This window comes from Chrysochloris asiatica, unplaced genomic scaffold, assembly GCF_000296735.1.
Source record: "Chrysochloris asiatica unplaced genomic scaffold, ChrAsi1.0 scaffold00030, whole genome shotgun sequence".
In the NCBI taxonomy this organism is placed as follows: domain Eukaryota; kingdom Metazoa; phylum Chordata; class Mammalia; order Afrosoricida; family Chrysochloridae; genus Chrysochloris; species Chrysochloris asiatica.
Genome location: NW_006408548.1, coordinates 2162328 through 2179942, shown reverse-complemented (window position 1 = coordinate 2179942; position 17615 = coordinate 2162328). Strand labels below are relative to the sequence as shown.

The following is a 17615-nucleotide window of genomic DNA, read 5'->3' as shown; positions in this document are numbered from 1 at the left end:
TGGAAATAGAAATACCTTATGATTCAGCAATTCCTCTACTTGGTATTTACCCACAAGAAATACGAGCCATAACATGAGTAGATATATGCACACCAATGTTCATAGTAGGGCTATTTATAATAGCAAAAATTTGGAGATAGCCTAAGTTCCCATCAATTGAAGAATAGATAAACAAACTGTGGTACATACACACAATGGAATACTATGCCACCTTGAAGAACAACAAGGAAGTTGCAAGCCACCGCATAACATGAGTGAACCTTGAGGACATTACGCTGAGTGAAATTAGTCAGTCACAGAAGGAGAAATACTGCAAAGGACCATTACTGTAAAAGAGTAAGAAAAAGAACCCACACTAAAAGGGGAAAATTATATATATATTTGGTGATGACCAGGATGTGTGGGATGAGAGGACGGGAGGGAGGGAAGGAGGGATATAGAGCACAGGGTAGGGAATAAACACAAGATAGCTTGGGGGTGGGGGGGGCAATACACAAGAAGGGGTAGGGAAATGGAAGAACAGGCTGATGGGAAAACAGTTAGGCAGGTTCACATGGGCTAAGTGGGACAGAGGTAAATGATGATGTATGCACAACCTTAGAACAACAGGGCTCCAGGATACAGGGATTGAGGCATGGTTTGAAGGAGTAAAAGAGGGGAATAATGTTAAGATGCTTGGCTGTCCTTTGAATCTTGGTTTTCCTTGCCTATCATTGTAAAATAGACTCTTAATGGGGGGAGAAAGGAATAGCCAGAATCATCACTATAGAAAGCTTGTAAGTTCGTCTTCAGCCTATAACTGATTGGAATACCTTAAAGGGGGCTAGAAGTTGTCCAATGAAAGAAGTTGTCCAATGAAAGAGGCTTCCTATGGAGCCTTTACATTGCACAAAACCATAGGTGGAATCCAAAACCCCATCCAGAACCAACTAAAGTAGGAAATTTCCACTGGAAAGGACGAGTAGACCAGCCTGGAGCGGCTAGAAGAAGAACAGAAGATACTTCGTGAAAGACCAGCAGGAAAACTCCGAAACAATAATGGCAGTCTGACTGATTATTACAAAAACAAGTAAGTTGTTCGCCCAGGAGCCATCAAGGAAAGTGGTCAGGACCCCTCAGAGCAAACCCCCTTCCAAGACTGAGACTCAAGGGGAATACATGAACAGGCATGTGGTCTAGCTGGTGACCATGTTGATCACTGATAAGGGGAAAAGGGGGAAAAACAGCAATGAAGTTGCGAGCTAAACCTAACCACATTCAATAGACCCCTGTGAACCTGGGTGGAGACCTGGATGGCCAGCAATATGGCAAGACCCGGGGACTCCTGGGACTAGAGGAAGTGACATGGCCACAGAGGATTACAGCAGAGAGTGAAGCATCCAACTGATACAAAGTTAAGGGTAGATACACAAGAACAACCATACTTGCAGATAGTACCCACTTGACTTAGCTTCGATGGCTGGATGATCAGAACTCGACTAGAAGAAGAAAGAAGGGGGTGGAGGGAGTAACCTGCTACAATTTGATGAACTTTACCCATACTTATGGACGTAGTAGCTCAAAAAAGGGAACAAATCTTTACAGTGAGGATCACTCCCACTCCCTCGGTAGACAGAGTTGACAGGGATGGGCAATCTAGACACTGGCTACCCAAAATGGGGGTGCTTATGAAGGCAAGAAGTGACTGGCTTACAAGCTTTCAAGAGGGAGCCGAGTTCCAGACTGGACAGGGGAAGGTAGATCACCACTGAATGATTTCCAATCTTTTGGGACCAGGCTGAAGAATGGAAATGGGGTAAGATTCTTGTGGTACAATAGTGAATAATTGCCATCAGGACAGACTGTGAGGGTAGGAATATAAAGATAAATGTTTTTCGACAAAACGAGGAGAGTGATTGATTTTGCAGCCAAGGAGCGGAGGTCCCTGGGACCATCAAATGAGAAGAGCAGAGAGCGGGACCCTACCCAGAGAGGCAGAGACGCCAGGGATGGAGACAGAGACGATGATGTGGACAGATGGAGTGGCTGAGGACACTGAACTTAGGGAAGGAGAGGGCCTGTGTGATTATTTGATGATGCATGGAGGGGATTGTAATCATTGTAATGAAATGAAATACGATAGGATGAGTGTCAAGCTGATGTTCTCCCATGTACACCTCACAATAAAAACTTTAAAAAAGAGATAATAAAAAGTTTCCACACACACAAAAATGTTATACAGCAAATATTTCAAATGAGCATATTTGTTTTATAAAGACGTATCATCTTAACACCTGGTGGAAAAAAACACAGAAGATGGACCTTTCCAATGACAGTCCCAATTTGCAGTGCTTCGAGACCTAATCCTAGTTCTATTTTGACACTTCAGAGCCTCTGAGCATCCTAGTTATCGCATAAAAATATAGTAGAAGCTATTAAAATATTCACGTTTGATCATACTATAGAAACATGCATGCCTAGGGCATATTTTGTCCATTTAGAAGATGGTGGACATAGCATATAAGACAGAGAAGTTCACAGTTCCAGATACACTGGAAAACTTTGGATGTAGCTTCAGTTGTCTTTTTTATTCAATCGCTGCTTCACACTTGTCACATTTTGGAGGCATAAGTCAGGTGGCTGTTTGTGTTCTCCAGAGTCACCTGTCAGAAAGTTATCTTTGGGCTCAGGCTCAACCAAAGTGGGTTGTGGAGCTGGTTTTTCTTTTCACATTCCTGAGCCATGAGGGAGAAAGAGCAATAGCTACTGTTTTCTCTGAATATAACTCAAGAAGTAGGTACCAGGCCTATTGGGAAGTTTTCCTCCTAGATGACCATGAGAATGACTTCTCCACAATGATTCCTGAGTGAGGAACTCAAAGAAGTCAGTGAGAACGACTTGTGTCTGTTCTGTAATGCCTAGGGCCGCAACTGGGGAAACTGAGAGGCTAGCAAAGCTCAACAGCTGGGTGTTAAGAGTCACCTGTCAGCACCTTCACTAACATTTCTGGCAGTTACTGTTGGTTTTCAGATAGGACTTAGCTGGAGCTCTCAGTAGGGGGACTTACATGTGGTCTCTTCATAGAGCCTGGGCTTCCTCACAACATGATGTCTTAAGGTAGTCAGATATCTGCAAGACGGCAAGACAAGGCTACGAAACTGAGTGCCCTCAGAAATCCAGGTGGATTTTTCTGACCTAACCTTAAAAATCACATAGCAACATTTCTGCTGTATTATAACAGTCAAGGGAATAACTTGCTCTCCTAATTTAAAGGGTGGAGATATAGACTCCACGTCCCCATAGGACTTGGAAGAAATGCTGGAAGAACTTTGCTCACTCAGGTATCTCAACAACAGAATGATGATGGGGTCCCTATATGAACCTTGGTGGGAATGTCAGGTGATTTGGAAAGGAGAAGCTTCCCCAGGCTTACTGACTTACCCGAGGGTGCCTTCTGCCAGCCAGCCCGTGGTGCACACTGAGAGGGCGCAGTCCTGGACCAACCTGCGTAGCTCATCTGCAGACACGAGGTGGGCACCCCTGCTCCTGCAGGAACGCTGTGCTGCCTCCAGTGCCAGGCCCTGAGAGCCATTCTGAGACTCCAGCACAAAAAGTTTCCCTGTGTAGTGGGGACAAGCACAAATACAGGCTGACTCCAGGATCCATGGGAATTTCATCTCAGCACACCACTCTCCAGGCAAATGTCTGTCAAAATTGTAGCTTCCTATTTGCCTACAGCCCCAAGTACAGTAACTACCCCATCACACCTCATGCCTGGAACCAAGTGACAACAATTGCACTGGTGTTTTGTGTGTTTTTTTATCATTTTTTGCTCCTGTCTTCTTTTAAATAGAAAGTATAGTCATTCTGCATGCTTAGCAGGATAAACTCTTCAAATTTTCACTTTACAGAGGTGTTTCACAAACACCATGTGGGAAGGTTCAGTGTCCTTGCTATCCTGACTTGGATCATGTGGTATCCAAGGCACTACGCTACCTTTTTCTGCGTCCCAATCCCTGTGGTGGTCAGTACAGCAGGGAGCTTGCTTCCCTTCTGTCTCATTGCCTGAGGACATTGTCAGAGGCCCTCCTACATGGAGCTGGTTTATATTCACTGTCCTTCCCTACGGGGCAAGACAGCAGTCACCATGCCTGGTGCACCTTGGCTTCCTGCAGCATATCAATACCTGGGTGTGTAGTGGGCCTCCAGGAGTGTGAGATAGGGGGTGCAAGAGGAACAATAGTTTAGGCAGAGGCAGAAGTCCAGACTGAAAGCAAAAGAGAGCTTTAGGCAAGAGAACCTTGAGGCAAGAAGTGGTACTATGGCCCAGGAGTGTCAGCAAGGGGTGGAACACTGTTTTGGGTGGCCCTAACCTAAAGGAGTCCTGGTGTGGTGCTATGGAATAATGCACTGGACTGCAAGGTCAGTTGGAACCACAAGGTCAGCAGTTCAAATTCACCAGCTGCTCCTGGGAAAGGCCACTATGAATTAGAATCAACTTGAAGGCACTTAACAATAACCTAAAGGAAGGCATTAGGCATTGAACTTTGTCACATATCAAAATATGGGTTGGAATCCTGACCCTGTAGCATCAAGATGTGATTCCATTTTGGAAGGAAGAGAAATATTTTTTTTTCTTATGTTCATTAGGCCATATCTATGTAGGGGGTGTCCTAAACCTAATCACTTCGGAGCTATAAAAAAAAACAGATTAGACCCATTGTGGTACAGTGGATTAAGTACTGGACTGTTAACTGAAAAATTAGTGGTTTGAACCCACCAGCTGCACTACGAGTTCGAATCAACTTGAAGGTAGTGGGTTTTTTTTGGGGTAGGTGAGTGATACACTGTAAAATGTGGTGCCATCATACAGTACACAGCCTGCGTGGCTGGCTCTACTGGTTGCTCTGATCAGAGAAGTTAACAAGCATTCCAAGATGCTTTTCTTTTGGTGGTATTTGCCTATCTTGAAAAATAGACTTATGAAATTAAACCGAGGTTTGGATGGCTATGACTCGCAGCCCAGTTGGTAACCACTACGCTACCAGAGCTCCTTTCTGGCAGCATAGTGATTATGAATCGAGCTGCTAATCTCAGGGTCAGCAGTTGGAAACTACCAGCTGTTCTGCAGGAGAAAGATGAGGCTTTTTGTTCCTGTAAAGATTTACAGCCTTGGAAATCCTGTACAGGGTCACTATGAGTTGGGACCAACTCCACAGCACATAACAACAACAACAAATCCTCAAGGAACTGCTGAATGAATTGTCTTGGTGCAGTTTGAAACTACCAGTTGTTCCTTGGGAGAAAGATGTGGTTTTCTTTTTCCATAGAGTTTTAGAGCCTCAGAAACCCTATACAGGGTTGCTATGAGTTGGAACTGACTCCACAGCACATAACCACCACCACTACCACAGAACAAAACTGCCAATCCTCACTGAGAACTGAGATCTTGGAAAATAGATACAGCTCTTTAGGAAAAGCACCAGACTGCTAACCAAAAGGTCGATGGTTCAAACTCACCAGCTGCTCCTTGGAAACATATAAGGGCGCTATGAGTTAGAACCGACTTGATGTTTCTAAAGTATCTAGAAAATACTAGATACTTTAAGTCAAATATAACCTACTAGTCACTCTTCAAGGAGCTCTGGTAGCATAGTGGTTACGAATCGGACTGCTAACCTCAAGGTCGGCAGTTCAAAACTACAAGTGGTTCCACGGGAGAAAGATGAGGCATTCTGCTCCCATAAAGATTTACAGCCTCGGTAATCCTGTGCAGGGTCACTACGAGTTGGAATCGACTCCATGGTATTTAACAACAACAAGTCGTTCTTAGGAAACCCTATACAGGATCATTCTGAGTCAGAACTGACCCAACAGCATTGAACAATAACATGAAGTAAAAGGAGCTAAGTGCTCGGCTGGGCACCAAAAGATCATCAGTTTGAACTCACAGCAATTCTGTGAAAGAAAAATGGGGCAGTCTTCTCCCGAAAAGTCTTGGAAACCCTATAAGGCAATTCTGTCCTATATTGGTTACTATGAGTCAGAACTGACTTGACAGTAGCAGCGTTTATTTTATACAAGGAAAAAAGGTACTATGAGTGAGTGACAACAGATAAAAGAAACAAGCAGAAACTGACACTAATATAAATCTGACTTTGGTATGATCCGACAGATTATTTTTTAAATGATTACAATAGCCAAAGGAATAAAAGAAAAGTTTTTAATATCTGCAAATCATAAACTATAAACGTAGCTTGTTGTTAGGTGCCTGTGAGTTGGTTCCAACTCGTAGCAATCCTATGCACAACAGAAAGAAACACTGAATGTTCCTGTGCCACCCTCAGAATTGGTATGTTTGAGCCCATTTCTGGTGACACTGTGTCAATTCATTTCGTTGGGGGTAATTCTCTGTTTCGATGACCCTCCACTTTTCCAAGTATGATGTCCTTTTCCAAGGACTGGACTCTCCTAACATCCAAAGTTTGAGTAACAAAGTTTCTCTACATTAGCTTCTTAGGAGCATTCTGGCTACACTTCTGACAAGAAAGACTTGTTTTTCCTTCTGGCAACTCGTGGTACTTTCAATATTCTTATCTAACACCGTAATTCAAATGCACTGAATTTTCTTCAGTCTTCCTTATTCATCATCCAACTTCCACGTGCATATAATAAAAATATCATGGCTTGGGTCAGGCGCACCTGAGGCCTCAAACTGACATCGTCACTCTTTGACACTTTGAAAAGACTGTTTGCAGCAGATTTGCCCAATATACTATGTCCTTTGATTTCTTGGCTACTGCTTCTGTGAGTGATGACTGCAGATATAAGCAAATTGAAATCTTTGACAACTTCGATCTTTCTTCTGTTTATCAAGATGTTATTTATTGGCCCAGTTGTCAGGGTTTTCACTTCCTTTACATTGAGATGCAATCTACACTGAAGGCTGTATGTAGTCTTTGGTCTCCTTTAGTAAGTATTTCAAGTCCTCTTCACTCTCACCAAGAAAGGTTGTGTCATCTGCATATTGCAAGCTGTTGATGAGTCTTTCTCTAATCCTGAGGCCATATTCTTCTTCATATAATCCAGAGTCTCTAGTATTTGCTCAACATACAGATCTAGTATGGTGAAAGGATATAACCCTGAGGTACAACTGTCCTGATTTTGAACCATTCTGTAGCCCCTTGTTCTATTTCAACGACTGTCTCTAAGTATATTTATGTACAGTTTCCCCATTAGCATAATTAAATTGTTCTGGAATATTCAGTCCTCGCAACGTTATCCATAGTTTGTTATGACCCACACGGTCAAAGGTTTTTGCAAAGCCAATAAAGCACAAGGAAACTTCTTTCTGGTATTCTCTGCTTTCAGTCAAGATACATTTGATGGCAGCAATGATAGCCCTCATTCCACATCATCTTCTGAAATCAGCTTGAATTTCTGGAAACTGCCTGTCAATGTACTTCTGCAACCATTTTTCAATTATCTTCAGCAGAAATTTACTTGCATGTGATATTAATAATAATGTTCAGTGATTTCCACATTCTGTTGAGTCATTATTCTTTGGAACAGGCAGAAATATGGATCCCTTCTAATCGGTTGAACAGGTAGCTGTCCTCCAAATTTCTTAGTATAGACCAAGGGCACCTCCAGCACTGCAACAATTCGTACTTGTTTTTTGCCAACGTCTTTAGTACATCTTGAAATGACTGAACATCAACTATTTCTTCTTGATACAGTGACTCTGTGTATTCCTTCCAACTTATTTTGAGGATTTTTTGTCATTCACTATTTTATTCATAGAATCTTTCAATATTGCAACCCAAGGACTGAATTTTCTCTTCAGTTCTTTCAGTTTCAGAAATGCTGAGCATGTTCTTCCCTTTTGGTTTTCTAATTTCAAGTCTTTTCACATTTCATTATAATACGTTACTTTGTCTTCTCAAGCTGCCCTTTGAAATGTTTACTTCATCATTTCTTCCAGTCATTTTAGCTTCTCTACATTCAAGAGTAAATTTCTTTTAAGTTTTTATTGTGAATTATGTGGGTCTACATGGGAGAACATCAGTTTTACATTCATCCTATCGTATTTTGTTTCACTGCAATGATTACAATCCCCTCCATGCATCATCAAACAACCAAAAGGTACACCCCAGTCGTCAGTACACAGCCCCTCTCCTCCCTGGGTCCAGTGTCCCCAGCCTCTCCATCTGTTCACATAATCATCTCTGCCTCCATTTCTGGTGTCACTGCTTCCCTGGGTAGGATACTGCATGCTGCTCTTCTGCCTTGATAGTCCCAGGAACCTCTGCTCCTAGACTGCAAAATCAATCACTCCCCTCCTTTTGTTACAAAACATCTACCAACATTTCCGACCCTCATAGTCAGTCCTGATAGCAATTATTCACTATTGTACCACAAGAGTCTTATCTCCATCTCCTTTCATTAGCTCTGTCCCAACAGATTGGGAACCTTTCAGTGGAGATTCTACCTTCCCCCATCCCATCTGGAACTAGGCTCCCTCTTGAAAGCTTGTAAGCCAGTCACTTCTTGCCTTTGTGGTGGTGGTGGCTGTGTGCTGTGGAGTCAGTTCTGACTCATTTGTAACACCCTCCATTTTGGGCAGCTAATGTCCAAGTTGCCCATCCTTGTCAACCCTGTGTACCAAGGGGGTGGGAGTGATCCTCGCTGTAAAGATTTGTTTCCTTTTTTGAGCTACTACATCCACAAGTAGAGGCAAAGTTCATCAAACTGTAGTGGGTTATTCTTTTTCTTCTTCTTCTTTCTTCATCTAGTTGAGTTCTGATCATCCAGCCATCGAAGACAGGCCAAGTGGGTATTATTTCTAAGTATGGGTGTTCCTGTGCATCTCCCTTCACTTCACATCAGCTGGACGCTTCAATCTCCGCTCTAGTCCTCTGTGGCTATGCCACTGCCTCTGGGCCCAGGAGTCACCAGGTCTTGCCATACTTCTGGCTAACTAGGTCTCCACCTGGGTTTACAGGAGTCTATTGAATGTGGTCGGACCCAGCTCCCAACTTCATTGCTGTTTTTCCTCCTTTTCCCCTATCAGTGGCCAATGTGATCACCAGCCAGACCACATGCCTGCTCGTGTATTCCTCCCGAGTTTCAATCTTGGAAGGGGGTTTGCTCTGAGGGGACTCGACCACTTGCCTTGATGTCTTTCCTATGTTATTAATGACCTTTTTGCTCTCTTCATGTCTGATGTTCTTGATGTCATCCCACAACTCTTCTGGTCTTCAGTCATTAGTGTCTAAGGCACCAGATCTGTTCTTGAGATAGTCTATAAACTTAGGTAAAATATAGTAAGGGTTAGATTTTGGTTCTTGTGAATTTGTTTTAATTTTCTTCAGGTTCAGTTTGGGTTTACATATGAGCAATTGAGATCTGTTCCACAGTCTGCTCCTGGCTTTGCTTTGGTTGATAATATTGAGCTTTTCCCACTGTTTCTTTCCACAAATGAAGTCAATTTGATTCCTATGTGCTTCATCTGCTGAAGTCCACTTTTTATGTTGTTGGAAAAAAAGTATTTGCAATGAATAAGTTGGTCTTGCAAAATTCTATCCTGTGACCTCCGGTATCCTTTCTATCACCAAGGCTATATTTTCCAACTGCTGATCCTTCCTCTGTGTTTCCAACTTCTAAATTCCAATAACCAATAATTATCAATACATCTTGATTTCAAGTTTGATCAATTTCAGACTGACAAAGTCAATAGAATTCTTCAATTTCATCATCACTGACGTTAGTGGTTGGTACATAATTTTGAGTAATAGTGGTATTAACTAGTCTTCCTTGTAGGATATTATCCTATTGCAGTCAGTTCTGTACTTCAAGATAGATACTGAAATATTTTTTTTTTCACAATGACACCATTCCTCTTCAGTTTGTCATTCCCAGCATAAGTAGCCACATGGTTGTCCAATTACAGTTTATTTCAGCTCACCAACTGTCGAGTTGGTCCCAACTCATAGTGACCCTGTACAGGGTTTCCAAGAAGGAGTTGGTGTGTTTGGATTGCCGACCTTGTGGTTCACAGTCCAATGCTGATCCTACAGTGCCACATCAGGAGTCCCACTAATGCCTAGGATATCGACATTTATGTGTTCCATACAAATCTGTTGCACAAGATCTTTTTAAAGTGTTGAAGAGCAAAGATGTCAGCTTGAGGACTAAGGTGCGCCTGACCCAAACCATGGTATTTTCAATAACCTTAAACGCATGCGAAAGTTGGACAGTGAATAAGGAAGACCATAGAAGAATTGATGCTTTTGAGTTATGGTATTGGAGGACAATATTGAAAGGGCCATGGGCTGCCAAAAGAACCAATAGATCCATTTTGGAAGAAGTGCAGCCAGAGTGCTCCTTAGAGGCCAAGATGGCCAAACTTCATCTCTCACACTTTGGACACATTGTCAGTAAGTACCAGTCAATGGAGAAGGATATCATGTTTGGTAAGGTGGAAGGTCAGAGAAAAAGATGAAGACTCCAATGAGATGGATTGGCCAAGTGGCAGCTGCAAAGGACTCAAGTGTGGCAACAGTAGTGAGGTTGGCCCAGGATTGGGCAGTGTATCGTTCTGCTGTGCATAAGGTCACTATGAGTCGATACCGACTCAATGGCACCTAACAACAACAAGAACTATCTATCTCATCTCACAAAAAAAGAATTACTGACTTCTACTACGACCAAACTTCGTCTCTCATACTTTGGACATGTTGTCAGGAGGGACCAGTCGCTGGAGAAGGATATCATGTTTGGTAGGGTGGAGGGTCAGAGAAAAAGAGGAAGACCCTGAGCAAGATGGATTGGCAAAGTGGCAGCATCAATGGGCTCAAGTGTGGCAACGATAGTGAGGTTGGCCCAGGATCCGGCAGTATTTCATTCTGCTGTACATAAGGTCACTATGAGTCGGTACTGACTGGATAGCACCTAACAACACCACCACCACATTTGAAAGCTCAGTTTTCATAGATTCAATATTTCGTACATTCCAGGTTCTTACTATTAATGGATATTTGCAGTTATTTCTTTCCATTTTGAGTTTTGTCACATCAGCAAATGAATGCCCTGAATCTTTACTTCTTTCACATTATTATAATTAACTCAACTCCACTTTGACTATATATTGTTGTTGGTGTTAGGTGCCACTGACCTTAAGATGCACAGCAGAACGAAATACTGCCCAATCCTGGGCCAACCTCACTATTGTTGACTATACATACCCCTGTCCTATTTTGAGTGCCTTCTATTGGCACTATAACTGGCAATATCCTAGTGCTATTCATACAGTTTATAATGGCTAACCATTCAGAAGTGGTCAGCCTTTCCTCATTCCTAGTTTGTCTTAGTCTGGATGCTTTGCTGAAACTTGTTCACTATGGGTGACTCTGCTGGTATTGAAAATATCTGTGGCATATATGATAGTTTTGTGTCAACTTGGCTGGGCCAAGATTCTAAGTGGCTTAGCTGTTAAGATGTAGCTATCACCTCCATGATGAAACCTAATATATTACAATCAACCCAGTGATACGATCTGATGTGATCAACCCTGATCTGATGTATTTACAGTGTGTTGTAAATCCTCATTTCTACTATGTTAATGAGTTTAGATGCAATCTACAGAATTAAGTTGTATCTTGAGCCAATCTGTTTTGAGGTATAAAAGGAAAGAGAAGTGAGCAGAAGAGGACGGACCCACTACCACTAAGAAGAGCCAGGAGTGGTGGTGTCCTTTGAACCTGGATCCCTTCACTGTGAAGCTCTTAAGTCCAGGTAATGACTAATATCAAAACATATGGTGATCTCCAAGGAATGCTAGGTCTACAGATGCTGAAAGGAGACAAAGATCTTTCCCCAGAGCTGGTAATATCAAATCAGACTTCTAGCCTTCTAAATTTTGATAGAATAAATTTCTGTTTGTTACTGTCATCCACTTGTAGTATCTTTTTTATAGCAAAACTAGATAAACAAGAAAGAATTCGGTACCAGGAGAATGGAGTGCTGCTCTAACAAAAACCTAAAATATGGAATCAGTTTTAGAATTGCATAAAGAGCAGAGGCTGAAAGAGTACTAAATTGCTTAACAATAAAAGCATAGATGGAGCACAAAAGGCTGTTGGTGGAATAATGGATGTTAAAGGCAATTCTGATGAGGACTCAGAAGTAAGTGAAGAGAGCTGCAACACTGGAGAAGGAACCCATGAAGAAAAATAGAGGCAGAGACACTGCAGCCACAGAACCAGAAGACAATACAAGATGGCCCAGAAGCCAACCCATGGGGCAAAAGAGTTGTAGCACCATCATGTAGGAAGCTTCCTGGCAGACTGAGGTACCTCAGGGCACTTGTCAGTGAGATCAGGCTCTCTTACCCAAAGAGCAATAAAGCTGAGCACCTTCTGACCAATGCTTACTTATAGATTGAGTGCCTCGGAGCACCTATCAGTAGACTAAAGAGCTTTGTGACACCAGCTCGAGAAGAGCAGAGACCAGGTTGTCCGCTTCAAGAGATCAAGTAGCACAAAAAACACAGTTACCTGAGTTTCAAAAGGTAGAGCCATGACCTTTGGACTCTGAAAGAACAGAACCATGACTTCTGGGGTTTCCATAGATAGGGGCATGTTTCTTGTTTCAAGGAGTCGGCTTCTTCACCAACTCATCTATAGAGTGCTGGGCTGCAGTTAAGATGGGGGCAAAACTGCCATGACCAAGGAGGCAGAAGAACAGAGCTTGCCACAGCCAATGGGGTGGGATCACCACTCAGTGGTCTAGAAGAATGAGGATGCCCAAAGCAGAGTTGCCATTCTAGTGGGACTAGAAGGTGGAACTGAAGCCATGGGTTGAAGGGCCTCTACCCAGAATTGAGAGTGCACTGTCAACACACAGAGTTAGGAGGGAAGGTCCACTGCCTAGATGCTCTGGGAGAACAGAAGGCCTGTTTCAAGCCTTGAGAACGAATGTAAATTTTTCTGCTGGATGTTTAACATACTTGGTGCCTATTATTCTTTCTTCCCCACTTTCAGTTGTTCTCGTTTGTAATGGAATGTCAAACTTTTGCCTGATCCACCAGTGTATTTATAAGCATCATATAGAGTCACAGAGGAATTTTGTCCCAGGTTGTAATTTAGACTTGGAAGAATTTGGGATAATATAATTTGTTTGTGTATTTTTGGTTCTATGTGTGTTAGATGCATTATGTTAGGCACAATAATTAGTTTATAGTTATCTTTATTTAGAGATTATGTATGGTTTAAGGAAACATGTACAGATACCATGTTGACAAGGGGTGGATTGTGATAGTTAAGGTTTTGTTTTGACATAGCTGGGCCAAGATTCTAAGTGGTCCAGCAGTTAAATTACAGTTATCATCTCCATGATGAGATCTTATACAATACAATCAACTCCGTAATAGGATCTGATGTGATCAGCCATTTGTTTTTGTTTTTATTAAGTGCCGTCAAGTCAATTCTGACTTACAGCAACCCTGTATAGGGTTTCCAAGAAGTGGCTGGTGAGCTTGAACTGCCAGCCTTGCAGTTCAAACCGACTTTGCAGTCCAGCACATTAACCCACAGCGCCACACCAGGACATCTGATGTATTTATCCAGTGTGTTGTAAATTCTCATTCTATGAAGTTAATGAGGTTGGATGCAATTTACAGGATTAGGTTGTATCTTCAGCCAATCTCTTTTGAGATATAAAAGGAGAAAGAAGTGAGCAGAGAAGGAGTTACCCACAACTACCAAAAAGAAGAGTCAGGAATAGAGTGCATCCTTTAGATCCTGGAGTCCCTGTACTGTGACGCTCCTAGATCCAGGGGAAGATTGATGTCAGTATGACTTCTAGAGATCTCCAAAATATGCTAGGCCAACAGATGCTGAAAGAAGAGAAGGACCTTTTCCCAGAGCTGGTAATATGAAATCAGACTTCTAGCCTTCTAAACTGTGACAGAATAAATGTCTGTTAAAGACATCCACTTGTGGTATTCTGTTCTAACAGCACTAGATAACTAAGACATATACATTGCAGCAACGCACAAACCACCACAGTATGAAAAACTGACAGACGAATGGTAGAAAAGTAGTTTAGCTTATCTGAAAAAGAACCAAATAAAACTTCTAGAAAATAAACATACAACAATAAAGTTTAAATGCAATGGCTGTTTTGGATTACGTTTACGATGTAACTGATCAAATAACAGAATATTAATGCTTGGTGGTGGTGGGTATGTGCCGTGGAGTTGGTTTTGACTAAATGATCTTGCATAGAGTTTCCGATGCTGTATGTATCTTTGTTGTTGTTGTTAAGTACCGTGGAGTTGGTTCTGACTCATAGTGACCCTGCACAGGGTTTCTGAGCCTGTAAATCTTTACAGGAGCAGATAGCCTCATCTTTCTCCCGCAGAACGGCTGGTAGTTTCGAACTGCCAACCTTGAGGTTAGCAGTCTGATTCGTAACCACTATGCTACCAGAGCTCCTTTATCTTTATGGGAACAGAAAGCCTCATCTTTCTCCCATCGAACAGCTTGTAGTTTTAAACTGCTGACCTTGAAATTAGCAGCCTGACTCATAACCGCAAAAAATACCTACAAATTTACAATTCTTTATTACTGCAGAACAAAGGAGGGAGTAGTTAATCTTACATTCTAGCAACAGAGAACCCTAGGACCATCAAGAGAGAAGAGCACAAGTGGAATATGGGACCATAACCAGAGAATCAGCGACACCAGAGATCAAGGCAGAGATGATGGCATAAAGAGATAAGAGTATCCGAGACTAGACTCATGGAAAGAGAAAGGCTATGTGCTGGCAGCCAGGAGACAGGCTTGCAGACCATGCCCTTTGATTGTTTAAATGATTATATATTTGAGTGTTTTTGTATACATCAAACAAACAAAAAAAAAACCCACAGAGGGAATAGAAACAAATATTGTTAAATGATGATGCATGGAGACTGTAATTATTGCAATGAAACAAAATATGATAGGATGAGTGCAAAACCGATGTTCTCTCATATAAAGTACCACTCAGTACACGTAAAAGTGTTTAAAAAAGAAAACCACACACACACATGTAAATGAATACCACTTATGTAAAATGATTAAAAAAAAAAAAAAAAAAAGACAACGCCATATAGTGTAAGAAATAGAATTAAAGGCCTAACAACAATAATATGTAAGGTTGAGACAGGACTCAATGGAGTTTTATCAATTTAAGAAGTTTGAGTTTTATTGGATGGAGGTAAAGATATTGTTAGATGTTGAATTGTGCACAACACAACAAAACACTGTTCAGTCCTGCACCATTCTCAGAATCAATGTTATACTTGAGCCAATTGCTGCAGCAACTGTGTCAATCCATCACTTTACCAAACATGATGTCCTTCTTCAAGGACTGGTCCCTCCTGATAATATGTCAGCAGTATGAAAAACAAAGTCTCGCTATCCTGGCTTCTAATTAGAATTACTTCTTCCAACACAGATTCTGTTTGTTCTTCTAGCAGAACCATGGTACTTCCAATATTCTTCTCCAAAACCATAACTCAAATGCATCAATTCTTCTACAGTCGTCCATATTCATTGCCCAACTTTCACATGCATATGAGGCTACTGAAAATACCATGGTTTGGATCAGGAGCATCTTAGCCCTTAAACTGACATCTTCACCCTTGAACACTTTAAAGAGGTCTGTGCATCAGATCTGCCTAATGCAATGTATCATTTGATTTCTTGACTACTGCTTCCATGAGTGTTGACAGTGGATCCAAGCAAAATGAACTCTTTGACAGCTTGAATCTTTTTTCCATGTATCATGATGTTATTCAGTGGTCTAATGGTGAGGATTTTTTCTTTACAGTGATCCATACTGAAGGGCTGTGGTCTTTGATATTCATCTGTAAATATTTCAAGTCTTCTTTGTTTCCAGAAAACAAAGCTGTATCATCTGCATATTGCAGGTTGCTAGTGAGTCTTCTTCTTTCAATCTTGATGCCATGCTCTTCTTCATATAATCCAGTTTCTCAGATTATTTGCTCAGCATACAGACTGAGGAAGAATGATGAAAGAATACAAATCTTTCCTGATTTTAAACCATTCATTGTGGCCTGGTTCAGTTCAAATGACTACCTCCTGGTGTATGTACAGGTTCCTCATGAGCACAATTAGGTGTTCTGGAATATTCATTCTTCACAATATTATCCTTAGTTTGTCATGATCCACACAGTTGAAAGTCTTTTCATAGTCAATAAACCACAGGTAAACATCAATCTGGTATTCTCTGCTTTCAGCCAAAATACATCTGATGCCAATGATGTTAGCCCTTGTTTCACATTGTTTAAGTTAAGCTTGAACCTCTGTCAGTTCCCTGTTAATGTACTATTGCAGCCATTTCAGAATTATTTTTTGCAAAATTTTACTTGCATGTTATATTAATATTGTCTGATGATTTCTGTATTCCATTGCGTCACCTCTCTTTGTAACGGGGACAAATATGGATTTCTTCGAATCAGTTGGCCAAGTAGCTGTCTACCAAATTTCTTAGCACGATGAGTGAGTACTACAAGTGCTGCATCAGTTTGTTGAAAGATTTCAATTTGTATTCCATTCCATCAATTCCTGGAGTCTTATTTCCTGCCAATGCCTTCAGTGTACCTTGGACCTTTTCTTTCAGTATCATTGGCTCTTTTTACTGTTTTTTAAATTTTTTTTTATTGTTAATTGAGTGAAGGTTTATAGAAAAGATCACCAGTATTACACTCAACCAATCATACACCAAGTTTCATCTCAATGATTGCAATCTCCTCCATGCAAACACAGTTATCCCGCTTCCTCCCTGTGCTTCCCATTTCCATTCCACCCACCTTTCCATCCTTTCTCAGTGTCCTTAGGTAAATGTTTCCCTTTTGATTCTGAATGACCATTCCCTGATAAACATATATTACTAGTGTTGTTGTCCCCCATATGTAACTATCTACAGCTTAGCTGAAATTTGGGCCATGAGGGTGATTGAGCGCCATAGTCTCAAGTTCCTCCAATCCCTTTCTGACCAGTAAGCCCAGTCTTTTTTCTCTCCTTTCATTTAAATAATTTTGAATTTTGTTCCACATTTTCTCCCACTCTATAAAGGACATTTTAATATGATCCCTTTCAGAGTAGTTAGTAGTGGTATCGGGGCACCACCTATTTCTTCTAGTCTCAGAGTCATGGAGACTAATGTTCACATGTTGGACTGATTCCAAATCTCTTCAATTCTCTCACTCTTCTTTCTTCTGCACACGAGAGACCAATAGTTCATGAGTTTTTAAGGTCTAAGACATTACTCACTGAAGTAGGATGTAGAGCATTGTCTTTGTGAACTATATTATACCAACTGACAATGGTGTCCTGAACTCCCAGGCACAGTAACTCATTGCCTTACAATGTTTAATGATATCTAAGAAGTTCTCCTCACTTAGCATGTTGTATGTTCCACCACATTCATAGTTACATTTGCAGGAAAGGTAAATACTTATGTACAAATATCATCTTTCAAACTGTTGTTAAGTGTCATCGAGTGGATTCCGACCCACAGAGACCCTGTATAGGGTTTTCAAGGAGCAGCTGGTGAGCTTGAACCAC

General features: G+C 41.4%; 1 protein-coding gene across 1 annotated transcript in view; it reads right to left on the bottom strand.

The window, feature by feature from the left end:
- Window positions 1-17615, bottom strand: part of SUSD5 (sushi domain containing 5) — a 135975-nt gene that overhangs the window by 88475 nt on the left and 29885 nt on the right. The window contains 2 exon segments of the mRNA XM_006859168.1: window positions 3047-3108; window positions 3421-3598. Coding sequence (XP_006859230.1) covers window positions 3047-3108; window positions 3421-3598 — 240 coding nt within the window.